At 32.0% G+C, this 23,605-nt stretch overlaps 1 protein-coding gene across 13 annotated transcripts in view; it reads right to left on the bottom strand.

Annotated features, from left to right (window-relative positions):
- Window positions 1-5,497: 5,497 nt before the first annotated feature.
- The window catches only part of LOC105205519 (glutamate receptor ionotropic, NMDA 2B), a 198,741-nt gene continuing 180,633 nt past the window's right edge, over window positions 5,498-23,605 (bottom strand). For 4 of the 13 annotated variants that reach the window (XM_011174895.3, XM_039455310.1, XM_026132491.2 and 1 more), the window contains 11 exons: window positions 17,268-17,418; window positions 16,244-16,427; window positions 15,798-15,937; window positions 14,778-14,890; window positions 13,604-13,888; window positions 12,856-13,037; window positions 12,468-12,703; window positions 11,775-11,968; window positions 9,544-9,660; window positions 8,252-8,353; window positions 5,498-7,711 (listed from right to left, as the gene is read on the bottom strand). In XM_011174895.3, the coding sequence (XP_011173197.1) occupies window positions 7,654-7,711; window positions 8,252-8,353; window positions 9,544-9,660; window positions 11,775-11,968; window positions 12,468-12,703; window positions 12,856-13,037; window positions 13,604-13,888; window positions 14,778-14,890; window positions 15,798-15,937; window positions 16,244-16,427; window positions 17,268-17,418 (1,762 nt within the window). In that variant the 3' untranslated portion in view covers window positions 5,498-7,653. Of the gene's footprint in view, window positions 7,712-8,251; window positions 8,923-9,543; window positions 9,661-10,245; window positions 11,969-12,467; window positions 12,704-12,855; window positions 13,038-13,603; window positions 13,889-14,777; window positions 14,891-15,797; window positions 15,938-16,243; window positions 16,428-17,267; window positions 17,419-23,605 lie in introns of those variants that run through there. The other 9 variants (XM_039455316.1, XM_026132495.2, XM_026132492.2 and 6 more) reach the window with 8 other exon arrangements.

Here is a 23,605-nt window from a genome sequence, read left to right as displayed (position 1 = left end):
TGATGAATCAAGAAAGCACATATCTACAATTTCTGCTACTGATAATGATAAAGACAAATATTGAAAACGATAATACGATAATAACGGTAAATATAAAATATTTATTAATTTGCATATGATTAAATTATTATAAATAACATTACACATCAATAAAGAATATTATTATAAAATCAACATAATGTAAGATACAAAATTGTTTGTATTAAATATATTACATTTAACAGTATTAAAGTTTGACATGTATAAATATATTTTTCTATATATTTTATACACAATAAATTATTAATTATTTTGATATGCATATAGTAATTTTACACTTGTAAATATTGGAATCTTTTAATACATTAAGTACACCTTTCATTTTGTTTAGAATTATTTTCGTAAAGCGTGTATGACACATTTTAATGTATTTTGAATTCTAGTTTTAGTTATAGTTGTTGACACATATTCATACAATTTGTATTATTTGAATTATTTTCACTATTAAATTAATCAAGTAAGAGGAGAAAGAGGAGATAAAAGAGAATAGTAACATCTCATAAAGAACCAGAATCAGTAATATACAAAACAACAATGTTTTATTGGAAACAACATACAATCACGTGCCACCGTATGTTCTTTATAAGCCCTTAATGTTCGCGCGTTCTGCCAAGACGTGCACGTTACAAACAAATACAATTGCTCGAAGTTCGCGGAGCAACCCCGTTCGTCCCGTTCGAGCTTCACCCTCGCCCGTTTACTCTCGTCGCGAAAACTCACAAACGCCGTCGTTCTATACGGACAAGAGTTTCACTTTTCGATATCGATGGGTCCTTTTGCTTATGCTCCCTCTTGGGCTAGAAATATGAGTACAATATCCTAGACTCCAAGAGAGATAGACGGAAGAGTTGGAAAAAGAGGGAGCAGGGATCATTATTATTGCCGCAAGGGTCCCGAACGCGAGGTTCTATTTCCAAGCCGCACTTGCTATAAAGGGCTTCCCTAAAGGGCTAATCCTAAAGGATTTTCGGTTTGCTAATCCTAGTCCTCGACGATGAGAGACGGAAAGCGAGGACAAGAGGATTTATCGTGCGGAGGAGACCTCCCTTTATGTACAAGTACACCGACGAGTATGATATACAACACACGAGTTCTTATTCCTTTGGTATGCACATACTCATATGATACTTCTAATTGTGATGTCACAGCAATCTTTTCGGTTGGCACAAAACGGCGCGTCCCTTTACGCTCGGGTACGACGCCTTTGGTGATTTCATATCTAATCTAGGGTTAGAACTTTTTCCGTGATACTGCGCTCTGAGGTCATAGCCGTAACTATTTCGATGCAATGATCGAATAATATATTGCGGAGCAATATAAATAATTGAATTTTTCGTTGATTCGCGCGAGTACACTCTTTAAGTATATATAGACAGAAATATCTTCAATTCACTTATAATTTAATTCCTACAAAAATATAATTAAATCAGATTTAAGACAACCTTTGATTAAGAGACAACAAAATTAAAATATACTTTAATTGCTTATGTAATTTGATTATTTCTGAAACAAAATATTTTTTGACCATAAGTCATTAAAAACTGGCGTTTTTCATTCGTTGTATTGATCCTCACGTAATGCAACGTTCAAAATTTTTCATGAAAAATATTAGAAAGTATAACATTATGTATATTAGTATGACTCTTATATAATCTATATATAAAAAATTTGATAAGATATCAATTTTTTGTGAGATTTACTAATTGCTACAGAAAATGTCTCATGCATGATTTCTCTTTGATAATAATTATATATTAATGTTTCAGAAATTTTGATCAAAGAATTAGTTGATCTAAATGACTGATATGATTTTATCGCGTATAAATTTCTAAGAATTATAAACTTTTGTTTAAACATAAAATTTTGTTAAATAATTTATCTCGCAGATCGTGATCGAAAGAGTTTCGGCTAGTAATAGAAAGTTTAAAGGCGAGGAATTTGAGTTCGACAGAGCTCATGAAAGGAAATCGTTCGTCATCTACTTTCGGTTCGAAAAAATTCAGTGTACGTCTAATAGTTATAAGTATGAGGAGTTCGCAGCGACTATCATACTGGAAATTATTAAGGCCGCTATTTTGTGTGTGCGCACAGTAATTTTTTTCGGGGTTTCGCAATCTCTCTGACGAATCGTTGTGATAGGTTTCATGTTATTACATCGTTTTTTGTTACCTATACTGTAACTGAGTTTCGTAATAATTTGAATTGCACAAGTGAAAGATGATTAATTCTTCATCGGCGTCAGTTATGTGAATGAGAAATGCCCATATCACAAAAAAATTTTTGCCAATTGAAAATTTGTACAATATGCTGTAATTACCGTTCAAATGTGACTCAATTTAAATTTCTGTGTTCCGATATCGCAATAACATGAGCTTAAATTGCAATAGCAATAACATTGCACCACAATAAAGAATAGTTTTAGAACTATTCACATTATAAAAAAAAAAATACAATATATAATTCAAGTGATAGGAACTTTGTATAAATTACAAAATTGAAGTTTATAAGTAAAACTTTGGATATCAAATAATATCGCAAACTTCTCTACGCTGTCGTGCAAAGTTACTTTTGCTAGTGCAATCTAATTATCGCTTATAGCACTCTCATACTCTCGTTGAGTCTTTCATTCGCATAAGACCGCATCTCGTAGGAGAAAACTTTTGCGCAGGGGTGTTATTCGCTACACTCTTATTTTCGATTATAAAATCTACGAGATAAAGTAAAAAGGAAACGTTTGATAAATGCAGATTGATTCGTATTATCTTGTAGTTCAATTTTTTTTTTCGCAATTCATACGCTGCATCGCTGTGTCACCTCGCCGTAGATAAAAACCAGCTCAAAGTTAGGCAGTGTCTGGAGAACATTGCTCCACGATCATTGGTGACTGCTTTAACATCACATTCGATATAAAGGCCCACAATATGTATATATTCACATATAAAATTAATCAATTAAATCGCATTGTCCGCAGCGTTTACAGCTTCAATGGACGCTCAAGTTTAACTGCGCCCTGAGCGATATTGAAAAAAGCGACAGGGAACATGTGTTACAATTCCTCCGCGCAGGATTAATTTTCGCATTTACATCAATTCTTACGTGTTCCATTACCGTTTAATAACGATTAATTAATTAATAAATCAAATTGTATTACTTCATCCTATTAATCTTATTAGCTAATTAAGTTAATGGGTCGCTAATCGTTGCGCCGACATAAATAACCGTGTCGCCTGATAGCGCATGTGAATCCATTGTTTAAGAGGACTATTGTCGACGTAAACATATCCGAGAAGCTTTCTCTTCGCGATATGACGAATAGTTCGCAAGTTCGAGCGATACCGCGGTAGATTGCGAGTGCGCACACTGTACGACGGGAAATGACCGAAATGCAGGGGCACTTTGCATTTATGGAAAACGGTCGCTCGAGTAGATTAACATAATCTGGAAGTGCAAGCTTACGAATGCACACGCACGCTGTCGGGGTGGGAGATGGAGGAGTGGAGGGAATTTGTAACAACTTTAATACAGACAAGGAATGTACGAAAAAGCGAAGAGGAACCGCACGTGTGGAAAATTCTCGCCCGGGCAATCGCGTGAATGTACTCTGAAATCAACAAGGATCAAAAATCCTTGTCATAAAGGATTTACACTCCATTCAGACTCGTAAGAGGATTGGATTCATTCCACATGTTCACACGGGAGCTTTCGGCGTAGGAGTGAAAGCCTGCGTGTGAAAAAGATTTCATGTATACAAGGATCTTAACGTTAAAAGTTTAACTGGAATCATACGGCATATGTAATAGCTTGGAGCTGGCAGTACATAATCAGCTTTGGAGTATTCAATTCAAACATCTCATATTATGTTTGCAATTTTTATTAAGCACCTCGAACATTTTATGTTTGTGCTTTACCCGTTTTCTGTATGTATGTTTTTTTAAGAAATTAATACTACATTTTCATTAATATATAAAGTACAGAAATTTATTATAAAATTATTATAAATTTTATTTATATGTGTGTGAATCTTACGTAAAATTAAAGTGATCAAAAATATTATACATGAGTAGAATGACTCAATAAAATGATTTTAATATTACGTATAATGAGACTTTACGAGAAACAAATAATTTTCCAGAGAAATTTAAATTACTTATTCTTCTTTTACTTCTTACATGTTCAATGCACTTACAAATATATCTAAACATGCAAGATCGTCAATTACGCGAATGTTCGAGCGCATAAAAATTCGAGCGATCCTGCCGGCTCCATTATTATCATAATATATTCAAATACGCCATGCCAATATTCTCTGGGGATAATTATTTCGCACTTGACTTAACAACGTAACATTTCCCTTTATCTTTAACAACAACAATAACAACATGTTTTTTTTTTTTTTTTTGATAGCAATGTATTTCTTAAAATATTCCGCGGATGACGAGGATTTGTATTCCAAATCATCCGTGTGCGTATATCGCACAATTAGTACGGATAGTTAATGATTTTACAAGAACGGATTAAGCGGAATTGATCATGAGCATTTCGAAGTCTTTTGTAGGCCTTCCTATGAAATATGCTCTGATTTTTATTTCTTCCGCATTATGACTTAACGTGCATTGCAAGTTTGGAAAGTATAATTTTTTAAAAAATTAGCAAAACTAAATATAAGCTTAATAATATTTTTACTCATTATTACAAATTTTATTATTAAAAAATATATATTTGTGGATTTACAATTAATGTAAATTAAATATATGTTTCTTTAAAATTAATGCGTAATAATGTACTAAACATTCGAAATAAGCGTTTAGTATAAAAAAATTTCTGTAACTTACAATCAGAGAATTTTATAATTTTAATAATTAATTTATGTTTCCATTCTCAAATCAATATGTTTGAATTGTCATATAAAGTTTTATTAATATAATAAAAAGCTACAAAATTTTGTTCAACATTGATATTGAAAATTAAAGAAATATTATCTCAGAATTATTTCTTGATACTTCTCATTTAAAAATTGATTAAATGGATTTAAATTAAACATATTTGCTTTATCATAATGTCCTATTTATATTATAATTATATAATTTTAATTTAATACAAAAAATCAGTTTCAGTTTTCTTACAATAAATGTTTTTTTGGAATATTTTTAATACATTATTATGCTTAAAGAACTTATCTTGCGCACAACATTGCGATAGAATTTTATGTTTCACTATTTAATAAAGGACATATTAACCTGCAATGCATTTTAAAGCTGATACGAGTCAATGCAATTATATACAGTGATATATGTCTTAAAACTTTAATCTTAATTCTCGAATCCTATGCGCACGTGAAACTCGAAATCGTTCGAGGGGTTTTATTCGTTATTTCGAGTAATCATCATCCGTTGCGGATTGTCAGGACGTTACATCGAAGCCGTTGTAACGATATTCTGTCTTTCTTCAAAAATATTAAAGACTTATTCCGTCTACAAAAATCTATAAAATGTACGTACAGTTATGAAAAGTAGATAAAACATACAGGAATATTGAATTGCTATCAACTGATCGTTTTTCTGCAAATTCGACATAAATTACAATTTTAAGCATCGCGCGTTTTAATATAGATATAAACGATTTCATATGGATGTAATCATATACAAATTTTTTGCTTGTGATTTTTTTGATTCACTGCATTATTGCGTTGCTTTATTGATTATGTTTATTTGCTTGATATTCTTTTTTATTTCTCAATTTCTCTTAAATAACGTATCCTGACACTCCGCGATACGCGCGCATTGTGGCTCGATTTTTATCTCATATTTGTATATATTACTTCATGTTTTTGAGCATATTACGTCTTGAAATTCTTTTTTTTTAGAATATTTCATTGTTGTGTGTATGTGACCATATTAAATATATATTATACAATATATGTTATACTATATTCTTTTTATAATTAAACGGACTCATTCACACTAAATTTATTCGACATACAGGCTTGGATATCATTAAGTAATTCGTATGGTACACATTGACATTTTTTCCATTAAGATATCGATTAGGTTTCTAGTTCTTTAGATTTTTTTGCATATTGTTCGTATCGACGTACCTTATGACACTTACTTGGAAATTGGCACAAGTTCGTACAAAGTTGAATGTGTCCTTTTTTAAAAGATTTAGGAATTTCATAACTATCTATTGCATTGTTGGTGCCTGAATAAATGTGTGCCTTTTCCTCCGTGACCTTGGTTCCAGCTATCAGCTTCAAAATTTCAAACTAATTGAAATTTTTCCAATCGTTTTTCTTGCACTCTTTTATTCTTTTCGGCGATTCTTTTAAATAATTATGTATCAAAATAGATAGAAAATAATAAATAACAGACATAGAATGAGAAGGATTTTAAATAAAATAATTTATTGGTTTTTATATTAAAAAAGAAAAATACCTGTATAAATACTCAAAAATAAAATAAGTCTTTTTAATAATAACAAGACTAATAAATAATATATTAAAGAGTAAAATTACAACCAGAACATAGTATAAAAATTAGACTAAAAATCGATATTAAGGTATAAATTTATGTCTTTTTGAGAAAAACAAATTAAAATTGTTCTCTCTAAAAAATACTCTTCAAAGTAAATAAATAAAGTATTAAAGATATATCAAAGAGAAATGCAGAGTTAATGAAAAATTAAGATTAACGAAAATGTAAAATGGTCGTGGACAATGTGATACCCTAATGCTTTTGCTTTTATAAAAATTTCATTAATAAATACCCGCATAGAAATTTTCTGTTACTACTTTGTAATTATAAAAATATATGAATATCTAATTAAAAAATTACATATTTAATGGAAACTAATTATCTTAGTGAGATAGTTGCATTTCATTAAGGTATTCAAAACAATTTAAAGTTTTACTTTATTTTTATCGAATTACTAAGATTTAACTCATTTTAGAATGCCTAATAGATAATCTAGTGCATTACAAACCGTGTCCAGACGATTTTAGGCACAGGTTGAAATTTTAAAACGAATCCTTGCATGTGTGCACACAATTTCGATATCGTTGACATGACTTCGATCATGTTGTTATAAATAAATCCCTTGCAGATAGAAATCTGATCCAATTATCGAGCATTCGTCCGAGCATCATGAAGATTCGGCAACTTTTCGAAACATTTCTCTCGCAACGATCACTGTTGCGTGAGCGTAGCTGCCATGCAAATGCATTCCTTCCGATATTTCAAAGGACACAAAGGATGCATCTCTCGGTAGCATAACGCAAGTGTCAACAACAAATGCACTTCTTTGAGTTATAAAATATCCTCGACTGGTGTCTTCTTGGTCGCTGGTTGATCGATCATTGACATAGGCACTGACGACGTTCTTCCTCTCGTCGTTTCATCGCGCGCGCGACGACAGTTTCCGAGGATCGATATCAGCGGATTAGTGTCTTCGTCCGAACGAAAGATTGATGTGGGTGGGGCTCGTTGTTCGAGGCAGGAGCAACAGGACGCGATTTTTTATTTAAATCACGTCGTTTCTGGAGTCTTCGGAGGCCTCGTAGTCCATCCCATGCGCTTCCAGTATTGCGCGATTGGGCGACTGAAGCCGATCCTCTTACGATCACAGAACTGTTTCCATTTCAGCAATTTCCGTCCTGGTCGCGTCATCATCCGGAATCCTATGACAAACAATCGATTATTTTTGCAAGATCCGATATTTCTGAATGATACAAATAAATGTGTGATTGTGCAACGATAAGATTTTAGGAAATTTCAATGTGAAATAAGTATAAAGGACGCAAATTATTGTGCCTCGAATTTTGTTATTATAAAAGTAGAATTTTGTTAATATAAGATAGAATTACTTACAGAGTAATATTGCTTACATATAGATACATGTTAGTTTGAGTTGTCAGAAAATCAATAAAAATTCAATCGTTTCAACAATTACAATTATACATGTTTAAATTAAAAGAATATCTGTTCTGAAGTTTTTAGGTTTCATATCAGTGTGCAATGTGTAGCTCACGTAACATATTAAATTACTATAATGGTAAATCTCGCACGCGTTCAATGTATATAAATAAATTTATAATAATTGAGGAGACTACGGCTAATTATAAAAAAGTATAATATTTTGTCATTTTTGATAGTGTACTTTGTGATAAATAATATCGCATCTTTCCGATTTCAAGCCCCCTCTAATCCCTCGCTTTTACCTGTAAATCTCCGTGGGCAAGAACGTCTCGGCGTATTCTGTACTGACCACATGGTTTCTACTCATATCCCTGGGACGGGCAACCTCAACGGCATCGATGTACCTGAATGTAAACGATCGGAGATTATACGTCATCGCCATCGTAATATCACGAAAGTTGCCTCCTACTGTATAAAGTAAACTTTATCATGCTCTTCCTCGCCTTCGTCCCGATTACGTCACTTTCTCAATATTCCCACACCCTGAATTAATTTTCTCCCCCGCGTCGTTGTCTCGCCTTCGCCGTCGGACATTATAGGTAATTAATCGATTAACCGCCACAAACCATCTCAGGTAATTACCTATAATGTGCACACTGTTGGCACCGACACGCCTAAGTTACCTAGCCTCTTTCCTTCTGGAACTCGCATGCCATGCTCTCGAGCACATTAAAGTAAAAAAAAAAAGGACGTCCGTGATAATAAGAACGACACGAAAGTGTATGAGCGAGAGATACTTGATGCGTAACTTATGCAAACGATCTACTAATCTACAGAGAAGCGAGAAGCGACTAATAATCTCTACATTCTAATTTCTACATCCCTGTTATTCTCTATTGGTCTTTCTAAGACGCCCGCCGTCGTCGATCCGCGTGACGCTCGGCGTCTCTTCCTTCGCTGCACATTTTCTTTTCTTCATTATAAAAAAAAAGAGAGATCAAGGGGAACGGAGGTCGCGCGAGTTTACGAAACAACAGAGCCTCGCGGGATCGCGCGAGTCGTGGCAAAATTTCAATCGATCGGTGGAACGATCTTTTGCTACACCATGTGAGATCGATTACAGTGACGTAGGAAACGTTGTTAAATTTTAAGTATGAGTACCAATCGTGTCGTGGGATCAGAGTGTAATTATTTAAAAATGATTTCAATATTTTAACGTTTAGAGGGAAAAGACTTTGTGAAAGAGAGATTTGCCACAGCTTTCTTATATCCATTAGCGTCGCGATTAGGTCTCGCGCAACAAAATGAGTTTTCGATCGATTTTAAATATGCAGATCGTAAGCAATCGCTGATAGCTGTTGAAATAAACTGAAATGTTTTGTATAGGGTGTATTAAATGTTGTTGTGTGGTTATCCCAGATTACAAAAATACGAAATAAAGCAGCGCGTTAGCAAGACCCTTTTCTTCAAGCAATTTATTCTAAAAAATCAATTTGTTGCAACAGACAGAATTTTATTGAAGTCACAACGAAAAAATATTTTAATTCCCACGTCACTGAACGTTCTTACGTGTAGTTTGGCATTGCGGACTTACGAATCGAAGTATGGCGGTAGCGGATGCGGAGCTTCCACCGCGAACGGCTCCGGTTGTGTATGGCGGTCCGAACTTTGGAAGCATCCTCGCCACCAGCCGAGATTCCCGGATTTCCTCCTTTAAAAAAGCCGACGTGGATATGTGCCAGGCTTCCTTCTCACCGTCGAACCACCAATTATCGCTTAATATGACCCAAATAAAACCATTTCTCGTTCACTCGAAACGACACCCCGGGACACCCCATGTAACACTCCACTCTCGTGGAGATCTGTTCTTTTATTCTTAAAAGACGTACAGATGGATTCGCTTCTCACGAAACAAGAACAGGTTTTTTGTTTATCTACGCAGTGAGTATAGAAACGCCGCAAAAACGGACAATAGAAAAGAAAATCAAATGCGCGTGCTAATAATCGATACGGTATTAACGTAGGTAAGCATAAATATACATGATATACAAGTTATACCGAGACTAAATAAAAGTGGCAAAACGAGCGTTTTCAATGGAACATGACTAAATAAACATTTTACCTTTATTCTATATTTTTTCTATGTATACGTTGCATAAAATTCAATTTTAAATTTGCAAAAAGTAAAATAAATGCACAATGCTTACGTACATATAAAAATACAATTGATATAAAAATTTAATTAATATTATTGCTTGAAATTATATTAAAAAAATGTATATTTAAATTAATACCTTTTAAAGTGTAACAAAAGGAAATGCCATGCATCATATTGCATTTAATGTATTAATGTTTATAATAATGTTGTGCAATTTTATATTTTAATATAAAGTAAAAGTATCGAAAAAAGATTCCATCAGTAATAAGGAGAGAGAGAAATGTGAATTAAAGAAGAAAATGTAATCTAAAATGTAATTTGTATAATATTAAAAAATGTCGATATATTTGATGTGTCGAAAACGCACACGTTTTGCCCTATTATAGATAAATGCATGCTGTGCAAACAAGATTCCAAGTGACGTTAAAAAGTAGATTACTACTTAAGCTCGGCCCGCAAATTATTTGGGACGTGCGGTTTCCATGTTGCTTGCATTTTTGCACTAATGATTTTTGCAGTAATTAAATTTTAGCGTACTTTGCATAGTGAACCGAGCGTAAGTTTAAAATATTAGAACAAAGACAGGTGGAATAACTGTGCAACTGCATGCGTAGACTTTTATCACGGGTCCACTTCCGCTTTGCGAAGTAATTTCCGGAGAAGAGTGTGGAAAGATGAAGAGACTTAAAAGAAAGCTTTCTAAAACAAAGGTTTCCAGTTTCGAGGATGGAAAACAAGCGACAGCACTCTGCGAAAAGTATCGTTCGTGAAAGCGTAATTGTAATCTAGAGAAAAAACGATAGAAATGCACAATATTGGTTGGCGTAATATTTAAAAGTCTCGTTTTCTGCTCGGGAAATATTTTCTTACTCGAGATTGTCAATTAATCTTTTAATGTCGGTTGAAAACTCAATATCACGACATATTAATTATCGTTGAGTATACGTGAAATGTTTTGATATTATTAAGGAAATATTTTTCATGTACATTTTTCTTCTTAATTTTTTTTAGTCATTTTAAATTATTTTTACGAGTGTTGTAAACAATCGCGTGTAAAATAAAAATTAATTTAATTTTTATTGTGTATTGCGCTGAAATTGGATAGAAAGTTGTTACAACTAGGTATTATGCAACGAATTGATTCATTTTTATTTTCAATCTGTACAATGTACGTTGAAAGACCCACTATACTTTTTATTTCCGTCATTTATTAAAAATTGTCGGTATCAATAGTTCGTAATATTAAATTTTTATTTTCTCATCATGCACAAATGTGACATTTCGATTCAGAAAATTCCGGCATTAAAAGATTAATCAATCAGAAAATTTTCCATCTGTCATAGAGACTTCTGAAATATCAAGATGATTTATTGTCACAAATTGCGAATTCTTCCTGTTTTAGTTGAGAGAAATAAAATCAGCCGAAAACTGTTATGCTCGAATTGCTCGCGAGGGAACGATGCCTTATCGGATATTGACCGATCAAGTTTGAAGATAATCGAATAGCACGGCTAGAGAGGGGGTAAGCCTCTGTCTTCGTAAACTGTGCGATTCAACTTGATCAATCCGGCTTTTCGCTCGATCGCATTGCAAATACCCGGTGCAGTCGAGTACTTTCGTAGCTTGATACGGAATTAAATGGTATTAAAGAGAAGGGCAAAGCGTACTTGGTTTGGGTTGGCTTTATTCCATGGGCCTCGAGATCCTTCTCAAGTTGTCGTATCCTGATCTTGGCCATGTCGAGTTCGTGCTTGACCTTCCATAAGTGGGTGTCGCAGATCGGATCCTTGCATCTATGGTGCCTTAAGATATCCTGCGCTTCGTACACTGCACCACGAAAGGTCAAGGACTTTCCCACGCTCTTTAAATAAAACATTTTGCATATCGTTATCCTGCTAAAGTTTTCCTTTTAATGATATTCCTTTCAATATCGAGATATATATAGAATTACCGAGATATCAAAATATTATCGAAAAAGTTAATGCAAATGCATATAAAAAAATTTATTGATATTTATAGAGAATTATAGAAACTTTTTTAGATTATTAAAATATTATTTTTGTCAATTTTTTTATCAATTATTGTTTATAGCATTTTATATTTATTTTAAATATTTTGTATTTATATTTCATTATTAAATGTTTATAGTTTGTTGCCAATGAAATCATATTGCTTGAAAATATACGATTTCTATTGTAAATTACTGAACAATAATTAGTTTACTAGTTACAGCTTTTTTAAAAAATATTCTTAATATTTGACCATCTGTCGCTTGTTGGTTTTAAAGCTAAGAATGACCTAGTTCCAGAAATAGCACAGGAAATTACAATTCTTGCGATATTAAAATACGTGGTGCTTACCAGACTGAAAATAGCGCACGTGCCGCCATCGTCGCTTTTTGCCAAATGCTGTCTGATGTATTTGAAATACAGGTGTTCCAGAAGTAAAAAGACTGCCGCCAAGAGGATACCCATCATCAGTAAGAGGAACGCGCTCAAGAATTGCTCCAATGCTAGCGGATCGCTACTTTTTTGTACCTCCTTCCCAGGCTTACATGTACCAGTCATCCAGTATCTTCTCAATCGCTCCAGATCTCCTAGAATTGACGGAATGACGTAGATATGCTATGAGTAATCGATCCGTCAAATAAAATTTAAGAATCTTTATATTTTACACACATGTAGACAGAAGGAACTTAGTAGATATCAAAGTATTCTTCGGAACGTTTAAAAAGATTTGGAATAGTACCGTTATCTCTATAATCCAACAGTCGCTTGTTGAACATTTGTAAGTATTTTGAGTTCCTGGAGAACGCTAGACCGTATCCCGTCATAGCATACCATGATCCGACCGTCAACAGTCGACAATCCTCATCTTGGGCGACCAAATAATCCAAGACTGTGCCGTCGTAAATGAACGCGTCCATATCTCTGCGAAAGTTATAACAAGATATTCTGAGATACCTCGTTACATTATTGCTTTCCGCAAGGATACTTTAAATCGGCTTTATGTCGAAACCAATGTCGAGGGTGCAGTCGTTTTTTTTCCAAATTTATAATATATATCTATGTGATACTGCAGTTTTAGAAAAGAAACACCTCATTTTAGAAATGATTAAATAAATTAATTTCAAACCGATATGAACTTTTTTATGGTAAATATTATATTTGTTAGAATATGTTTGAAGTGTGTAATACGAACGTATGAGAGAATAAATCAAATAAAATATTTTATTTGAGTTATTAAAATTTTTTTTCTCAATTTTTATATCAAATCCATGTACTAGATAAAAATAAAGGAATTTATTTAATTTCAATGGATATTTGCATACAAATCGTTTATATAAAAGAGAAATTTGTTACTATAATAGAAATCTACTGTGTTATCTTTAAATAATCGTTTTGTCAGTTGTGTCAATTTTCTCTTTTCAAATTTTTCATTTTTACTTATAAATGTTGACAAAACAAATTCTGAATTATGTTTGAGAATTACTTACCCAGTGACGACAGCTTCGATACCGTCTGTAACGCTACTTTTGTTGAAAGCTCTCATGTAGGAGTGCATCTCCTTGAAGTATTTTGCCAGCGTACTATCTGTGTGACTCCACGGAATCGTGCCGAATTTGAACATGGGTTTGTGAGAAAAGGGCTTAGCGAGTCTGTGATCGTCCACACCGCTGAACTCGTGAAATTCTTCCCGCGTAATCATGAAGGCAGCCAAATTGGCAGTGTAAATAGCGAGGAAGACCACGGCAAATAACGCCCACATGTTCGTCATAAATCTATGTAGATAGTACATTGATATTTTACATTGACAATTAAAAGAATCATATATATATATATATATATATATATAACGCTTATTTCAGATAATTATTGTTAACTTTATAAATTGACGTTTTTTTCTGCTTACTGTATTCTTTCTCTTAATTCTCTTTACCCATTTTGTCGTGCTTCCCGTCGAATGCGTCTCTTACGCAACATGAGATATACTTTTCTTTTGTAACATTATTTGTCAAAGATAAAATGTTTAAATTCTCAAATTATTTGTTAATTATCACTTTAATATAAATGGCTTTTATATATAATGAAAATTCATTAATATCTGTAATTACTAATGGGAATTTATTAATGTTAAAAATTACTGATTATGTTATATGTATGTTATTATGATTTCAATTTTCAACAGTGTAAAAATTTATAAAAATTAATATTTACAATTTTCTTGCAAAACATATTTAACTTTTTTTCTCATTTTTAGCTTCTAGTTTTTATAATTACGATATATTTGATTAAAATTTTCTTTAAAATATTCTACTTCTAATTTGTATAATTTAAAGCAAAATGCTTGCTTCAAATTGTTTAAATCAAATTTAATTAATTAATTTAAATTAATTTGACCTACAAAATTGAAAGTGCATCAACGAAATGCACCAACTTACATCAGGTAAATTTAAATTCAAGTCAATATCATTGACAATTCATAAATAGGAGCAATTTACAATTTAGAACGGTAGTTGCGAGTAAATGTTTGGTCCATTTATACACCGGTCGATCTCGAATAGTTAAGAGGCGGAAGACTAATTTGTCGCTCGAGTTCTATCTCGGGGTCTGTAATTAAAATTCGTCGGGGAAACGACGTTCTTGTGGAAAGGGATCCTTTTCACTGACCTGGCTGTAAATCCTCTGGGAGAATCGATATGGACGGCAGCCTGAAATAATACAGCCCAAACCAGCCAGTACGTGCGACAAAACGAAAATCGATGGTTCGTCGATGGATTATTCTGTAGGAAGAAAATAATTGATATTGCATTAATATAATAAATATTCTATATGCAAAAATAATAACACGAGCAAAATTCTTGAAATTGCTCGTGTGTGCGTTATAAGAAGATTAATATATCGCTAACAGAAGATTAACATATCGCCTTTACCAATTAAAAATTTAATGTAATGATTATGATTATGATATTGATATGTTTGAACAATATCGCTAGCATTTCTAAACATATATAGTTTTTATAATACGCTGTGCAATAAATACATGCAAAACAAATAATCCCATGTGAGGCTGAAAAAAATATTGAGAGTTTTATAATATATAAAGGACAATTATATAGAGAATATTATTAGGGTAACTCCGGTATTTACGTGTAGTAATTGCACTTAGCTTTTGTATTTTTTATTCAGCTTGATTGTTCTATTCATAAATGACTATATCTCATATTTTTTTAATATACGGCAAAAATTTCCAGAAGCTTTTTTTTAAATAATAAAAAAAATATATTTTGTTTTTAAAAATTTTTTTATAGTAGTAGATAGTATAAAATTTTTATTGGGACGATAATCTTAAACACAGTAAATAATGTTTGATAAATTAAATTTTTGCTAAATGCGGCATATACATGCATACTGAAGTTACCCCACGTGTGTATGTAATAGAGAGTCCTGTAAAAAATTTTCATCAATTATATATAAAATAATAACTACAAATTAGAGAAGCCAGTAAAATTCTAGGAACGTGTTCTCTTCATTTCCTATTAACAAACATCGAAGCGTGCACGAAAATTAATTAGTTGTTATTGTAATTATGACACCATGACATTTGTGCATTGATTTGTATAGGTGTGAACTAGGTAAAAAATATATACACATATATACACATTTAATAAAAAGCGAAATAAAAAATACCAGTTTTTGCGCAGCGCCTGAAGGGTTTACCTTCATGTCGAAACCGGAGGGTGATGCCCACTCGAAGAGTAGTATCATTACTGTTGCGGCGTGTATAGCAACAATACCCACCAGCATCCATGAAGCCGTATCGAACGGTTCTGAAAATTGCATTGTTAGGTGCTAAAGTGAATTTTCTGTTTTAACACTACCGACGTGTGTCGCGTATTTTCGCGCAGGAACGGTTCATGTAAAATGACTGCTCTTGTAAATATTCTGCCAATTCGTACAGCAATATTAATATTTCGACACAACATCTGTTTTCGCAAATATTTTACTCAATTTATGTAACACTCTGTTTGCTTATGCAAAGATAACATGTATTTTTTAGACATACTGTTGGCTTGTAAACACGTTATTATAAATAAACGTTGTTACGGTATGATCTTTACAAATACAATTCTCACCTAAAAATGCAGTGGGAGATATAATGCCAGTTCTTTTTGCTACAACAATGGCGATACCAGTTTCCATATAAGGTACAGTGAAATCGACCACTGCTTCCCTTTCCGAGTTGATCATTAATGAAGTCATCACCATGTCGGTCTTTCGGTTGACCAGATCAGCTATAAGCCCGTTCCACTTCCCATTCTGCGTATAATATTAATAAACCGTGACATTTGTTTGATATATTAGAAAGTCGATTGCAATTTGCGAAAATAATTTTTATTGAAGGATACGGTTAATATGAATTTTATTGAATATTCATACAGTTAAAAATATAAGAACATATAATTATATAACGGAATATAATACTGAAAATTATTTTGCATGCTACGCAAGATTCAAACAGGAATTTATATTTCTCATCATTTTATGTGTCATTGAACGTAATTTAATACGCCGGTTTCTCGCGAGAGAGAAATGATAATGAAGCGATAACATGATTAGAACGCACAATAAGTAGAAAATTATTTGTTTTCAGGCTATTCAAGCTACCATTGAAGCGTAAATATACGTTGCATCATCGGAAGCAACTTTTGTGCAGCGGAAATTAAACGCGTCGAAAGCTCATTCATGCATACATTTCGTAATAACAGTCATCAATAGGTGGGTCAACACGTGCTTGCAGATAATTGTTGTCATTAGATAATTTGGCTTTCAAATTATACAGCTATGAGTCTAAGGCTGCAGATAAAGTATAATTTATTTCCTACTTCTTATATTCGACAAATTTTTACCAGAGGTGTAAAGAGACTAAAAAGATCAATCATGCTTAAAGCTGCATTACATTTCGCTCGCTCGCAAAATGTAGTCATCTGCCGTAGACATGAAAGGACAGAAATTTTAAGCGTCCAAAAGGAGGAAATAAGCGCGCCGTTCTGAATGCGGTAAAACGCTCGGCGGGAATTTTCTCGTTGCATTACAAGACACATTTATCTTCCGTGCGATGTAAGTAAGCAGCACCTTTCGAATTTTGTTCAGACTCACCTCTAAAGTACCCCACCTACCGTCCTCCACCCTTACGAGCTCATAAGTGAAACCAATTTCCTCGGAAAACTTCTGCAGCAGATCGATGCAAAATCCGCTGCAGCACTGATAAAAGCTCGCATTATTTTTCACCAATTGATTATCTAGAATTCTGAAACATGAAACCAGTGCTCGTAAATAACGGTATCTATTGAACATAGAGATATCGCGTGTATTTTATATTCGAGCGTATATACAACATCAGAAGGAAATATAATAAAACATAAAATTTTTAAAGTCTTAAAAGAAAATTGTTTACATTACATATAAAACGCGTGCATATAAATTTATAATTTATTAAACACATTGGAGAGAATATAATTTTCTTAATAATTATAAATTATAAAATATTTCTTTTAATAATTATAAAACATAAGAAAATATAATTTATTCGTAAAAAAATTAATAGAAAATATCTAGAATTAAAATATCAATTTATGTTATAAAATTGACATATTAATGGAAACTTTAACGAGTCAGAATTTATCTTGTAATACAATAAAAACATAAAATTTAATATATTAATAATTAGAATTCTTTAATTTTTTATATTTTGAGATATGATACGTATATCCTTAAAGCAACATTTCGTTCTTTCCACCAGAAAATTTCTATTATGTTATTTAATAACCAAAGTTTTTTCAAGTAATAAACATTTATATGTATAAAGGATAGAATAAAATGTGCTCAACAAAATTACAGTCGCATTCTTAAAGAAGTTATTAACTAATAAAACATCTTTAGAAACATACAAAGTTTAATATTTTAAGACAACATTTCGCTACTCCCACCAGAAAATTTCTGTTGCATTATTCATGTAATAGACCAAATTCTTCGTAAGTAGTAAACTCTTATAAAAAATAGAATAATGTATTCAATATAATTACAGTCGTGTTCTTAAAAAAGTTATTAACTAATGAGATACCTTTAGAAAGTTTTTTGTTTAAGCGCTTTGATTTTTCCTCCTCAAGAATTTTTGTATTTAGTCTTTCTTTTAGGCAATCTTGGCCCACTCTTTATCCCGATATAAGCAAGGCGCAATTAAATTCACCACAGCTGTGCCATTCGGGTCAGATGTCGCCGGCGCAAGAACTGACAGCCATTGTTAGCCGCCTTTTGAGAAAATCGCCCCTCGGAATGAAGCCCTTTCATGCATCTGACATATACAACTAACAAGATTCACTCTGAGAGTAACATTAAATTCTTTTGTGCACAAAGAAGTCTAAATCATGATTAATGCTGATACACCAAGGGCACAATATTATTACGATAAATAAAGTTTAAATGGTGTGTAAAAGTAAAAGACGGAAGACGATAAAACAAAATTATTGGAGAGTCACAAAAATTCCATATATTGGTAAATAATTTTATAGAATATATCAATTGTTATTAAAACTTAAAATACAATTTTCACAATAAAGATATGTTTGTATTAATAACAATTTATATTTATAACAGTTCTGCATCAACGATAAAACGAAATTATATTAATTGAATATATGTAACAGAATAGATTTTAAAATATAACAGATGTAACAGTTATAACATATACAACAAAACAGATTTCAAAAGGTTAAATAATAAATTTTTCTCTATTATAAAAAAAATTAATCGTAGATTTGTATAGACCGTGCGTATCGCAACCCTTCTCGGATTACAATCGAATTGATTATTATTGTAGAAAGTTTACACAGTTTGCAGAGAATATTAAATATCGATTGACATTGCTTCTTTTCCTGCGTATTTGAAAAACACAAACAAATTTAGTTTAACACGGAAAATGTACAGTTTTGATTGCAGTATGAATTAAACATATTTCGGCACAAGTGCATTAACGACGCATTGATTCTTCAATGATAAATTGCTTAAATTGGCGGTAGTGAGTAATAATTGTTTCAAACAGTTATATCAATGTATTTTATTTGTCGCCGAATGAATGTGGCCGATTCCATCGAAGCGTTACTTCAAATTGTCGATTAAAAGTTTGCCGACATCGCTTTACAGATGTTGTGCTCCATTTAGCATGACTGTTAGAGAAACAAATGTTTTTTTTCTCATTTTTGTTGTTGTAACAAAATATTGAAGGTTTAAAAAAATTCGTTTGAAAATACGAAACGTTTAAATAATACGTAATTTTATCGATGTGGATAATAGAATTTAATACAATCTATTAATATAATAAATTTTAGAATAATACAAGATATTAGAATTTAAAGAAGAGCATATTTAAATAAATAATAAAAAGATTTTATTAGAATTTTAAAAAAAGGTGCATTGTGCTCGTAACAAATTTTGTTTTTCGTAATACGAATTAGAAAGTTAACAATTATTTTTCTTTGCCTATTATTTTATTTTTTACGGCGTATTCAATGCAACGTATAATAATGATCAATAATTGATTGATAACAATGTTTTTTTCAAAACGAGATGCTATAAACAAAAACACGTGAAAAGGGGGAATCAAATCTGAAAATGCTGGATGATAGATGTAAGTTTCCATAACGGTATATTCGTCATACTTTTGCATTGTTTACGGTGTCGATTACAGCATTTCGTCAATGTGCTGACATGTATGCGACGCACGAAAATATCGAATTCCAATACCCACACGTGAATAAAATTCGGTTTTGTACGCTTTTGCATCCTTTCTTTTGTATCGTATTTCCGATTTCGAAGAACGCACGCAGCAATATACAGTTTGCATGGATTTGCAATTTTTTTACATAAGTGAACCTAAAAGAGAAAGCTTGTTCTGTAAATATAAAATGTGAATATAAAGAGAATACAATCATTATGTCAATCAGAATTCCGCCCGAAAGCTTTTGGGGAATATAATATAGTAAGGTATGTTATATGTATTATATTTTTATATAACATATGAAAATACACGTACAGATGTACTTTAGCGACTGTACGGACGTATCAATCTTACTAAAGCTTTCGCCCCTTTTGTTTCAAGTGGAAATATTTGTCAAGGGGGAGAGACCATAAAAATGAAGCCGCATAGGCAGTAAAACAGACAGAAGGCAAATATGTTTCGTAATGCGACAGGTCTCAATGGAAATATATGCCGGAATCGGCGGTGATAAAATCGAATACATATTCGAGGGTCAGCTTGGCGACGATGCCCAGAAAAGCACCATAGCGCAGACACACCACCATAAAACCGCCCCGCACTGACATTTATTGCCACTCTCTCCGCAGTGGCACACGGCGCATAAAAGGTGGTCACAATTTCGAGGGAGTGCGCAGCCTGCTGCTGCTACTGTTGCCGCAGAGAAATATGTAGCGTCGCATTAAAAGCGAGAAGTTCACGCCCGTAATACCTTCAACTTTTCAGTTTGAGTCGCGTAATGCGTCGGATAAGAAGCGGAAATTTTGATGTTACATTTAGGAAATGACATTTTCACAGGACTTCGTAACACTGCTCAATACGAGGGCGTTATGTTTTTTGTGATAATTTATTATACGTAAAAGACGTCATAAATTAATTTTATCTGATATAGGTATCATTTTAATATTTATATTATGCTTGCATACTATGTGCTTATTATGCTGTATATGCTTTATATTCTATATAAATAGATACTCTTCGTTTAAAGATTAAATCACATTTTATTTTTACACAAAAAAATATACATATAATATTTTCAAATATTTTATTAAAAACGATAGAAATTGACATTCTTTGACTAATATAAAATATAACATAAATACTTGTAATGATGATAATTACACTTTTCAAAGCATTTAGCCAGTTCACTTTTACATTTACAATTTCAAATTAAACTAAATATGCGTATCATTATAATAATAAATCGTTCCATATATTCGAAATTATGCTGAAACGATTGTGGTTATGCTGTCATGAACTATTTCCGAATTTCTAAAACCGCGATCGATAAAGCTGTTCGTAGCGAACTTTCTCGTTGTTTTGCTATCGAACAAGTGACGTTAACGTATTTATTTTAAAAGGTATATGCGACCAGCAATTTATAAAGACGTTTTATAATTTGCATATTATTGCATACCATGTACATATATCTTTTTACTAGGATGACGGTGAAGCTATATGCCTCCGGGGGACAGAAATGAGCTTCCTTTCTCTAAACGAAGATTCTTGGAAATCATGTAATATTATAATAACTTTAAAATTTTATATATATATATATATATATATATATATATATATATATATATATATATATATATATATATGTCTATATGGACTGTCGCTGCTAGCTTGATGTCCGACATTAAGTACATCTTGGACATCTTTATGCTCATCGTTGCAACAAATACATTTCATATTGCATCGTAAAAGTTTTAATAAAATAATATAAATGTTTATATAATATTTTTAGTAATGATTTATTTTATATAAGCTAAACAAATTAGCTAATTCAGACATACATTAAATTTAGTAAATAATATTTTATTTTTACTTTTTCATTGATTTTCTTTCTTACGTCCAATATATCCCAATTCTTTCAAATTGAATTAAAGATTTATTTTTATAAATTGATGTAAGAATAATTATTTATTTTTGTTTGCAATTTTCCTGCACTTTTGTCAAATTTTATTAAAATTAAAAGTTTAACATACAAAAGAGATTCTTTTTATATATTTCAGAATATTATTATAAAATTTATTATTATACTATAAACAAAAAGTTTATTGTTTTTAAAATTTTTTTTTTAACAAATGTTGATTTTGCAAGAATAATCTATTGTATTTTACGATAAAATTCATTTACTTATTTACATCGAATAAAGCTCACGCGAAGCAAAAATGTTTTGCCCTGGATGTTTCTTCAAAGATAATTAAGTCAACAAATTTTGTAGTCCATTCTTCATATTATCGTTCAATCTGCATACACAATATCTTTTTACGTTGTTTTCATAATTACGTTTCTTTTATTATTATAATCGTGCAAGAAATGAAACAGTCGACTCCATAAGCCAATTATGCAAAAAATTAAATTGTACAAAAATAAATGCATGTGCTCGACTTGCACAAGTAACATACAAGACTCTTTCTGCCAGTCGGCAATAATGGAGTACACTCAAAGTCACTTACACGTTTGTCTGACGGTAACGCGCGACTACTACTGCAAACGGGTAATATAAGGTAAAACTTTCATATGTGCATAAAGTATCATATGTTACACAAAACGACATTCTTCATGAACTTTACTAGCGCAATTTGAGTCAGCAGCTGGGCAATGCCGAACATTGATATTTTTAGAGGTACGTGTGGGAATGTGCCAGTTCTATAATTGATATTACATCAATTATAATTGATGTAAATTTTCTTTTCTTTTTCATAATGCGAAAAACCGACTTTATATTACTCTGGATATTTGTATATTCAGTTCGTTGATTGCCACGACCGCGAATGACGCAAAAATACACTTTAAATCCGCATTGTGGATCGACCCAACGACAGTGATTTGTCACAACGGACAGCCGGTTATCGTAAATCCGCTCCGCCGCATATCAGAAACATGAAAAATGAAACATGAATAGCGGCTCTTTACGCAGCACATTGTGGTCGCTCGACGCTTGACAAATAAATCGTTTTGGGGAAGATTAAGTGGCCAGTATTAACGTGATACGCACGTTTCTGCGATTAACCTTTTGATCGAGATTCATTTTTGCTTCAGCAAAACGTATTTCATATTTATGCTGTGTTTCTACTTATACTTGTTTGGTTGGAACATTCAGATTACTTCGGTTGATTGCAATATTTAAATCAATGAAAGTAATTTAAAAAGTAATGAAAAAAGAAATAAATTGATTTTATTCTGTTTAGTTTCTTTGACAAAATAAAAAAAGCACGTTGTATTTAATAAGAGATATATATTTTAGACATTCAACATATGTTTTTTAACGGCAACGATAAAAATTTATAAAGTAAATGTTTTACATTGCATTTAATATCTTATTTATATAAATTTTAAATAATTAAATGTTTTCTTATTTTAAAAAAATTTAATTTTTCTGAAAGAAGCAATAATTAACTTTGCTCTCCTTCGAACATACTTTCTCAGTAATCTTGTGTTAAAAATCTCATTGAATTACTCGGCGGTCTGTCAAGCGTGCTACTACTTTACGAAAAGTAGATTCTTTCCTCGTCCACGAAAGTAAAAGGTCGAACTACAAAGAACGCTTGTGTTACAAAGAGAGATCTTTACCTTCAAGAAGTATTACACGGGAGGTCCTTTAAAAAAATGTTTTTTATAGCAATACAATAACGTAGTATTGGAATCTCTCTCTCTCTCTCTCTCTCTCTCTCTC

The sequence above is a fragment of the Solenopsis invicta genome, chromosome 11 (genome assembly GCF_016802725.1).
Source record: "Solenopsis invicta isolate M01_SB chromosome 11, UNIL_Sinv_3.0, whole genome shotgun sequence".
In the NCBI taxonomy this organism is placed as follows: Eukaryota; Metazoa; Arthropoda; class Insecta; order Hymenoptera; family Formicidae; genus Solenopsis; species Solenopsis invicta.
The sequence above is the reverse complement of the archived record's forward strand: the minus strand, read 5'-3'. Positions and strand labels throughout refer to the sequence as shown.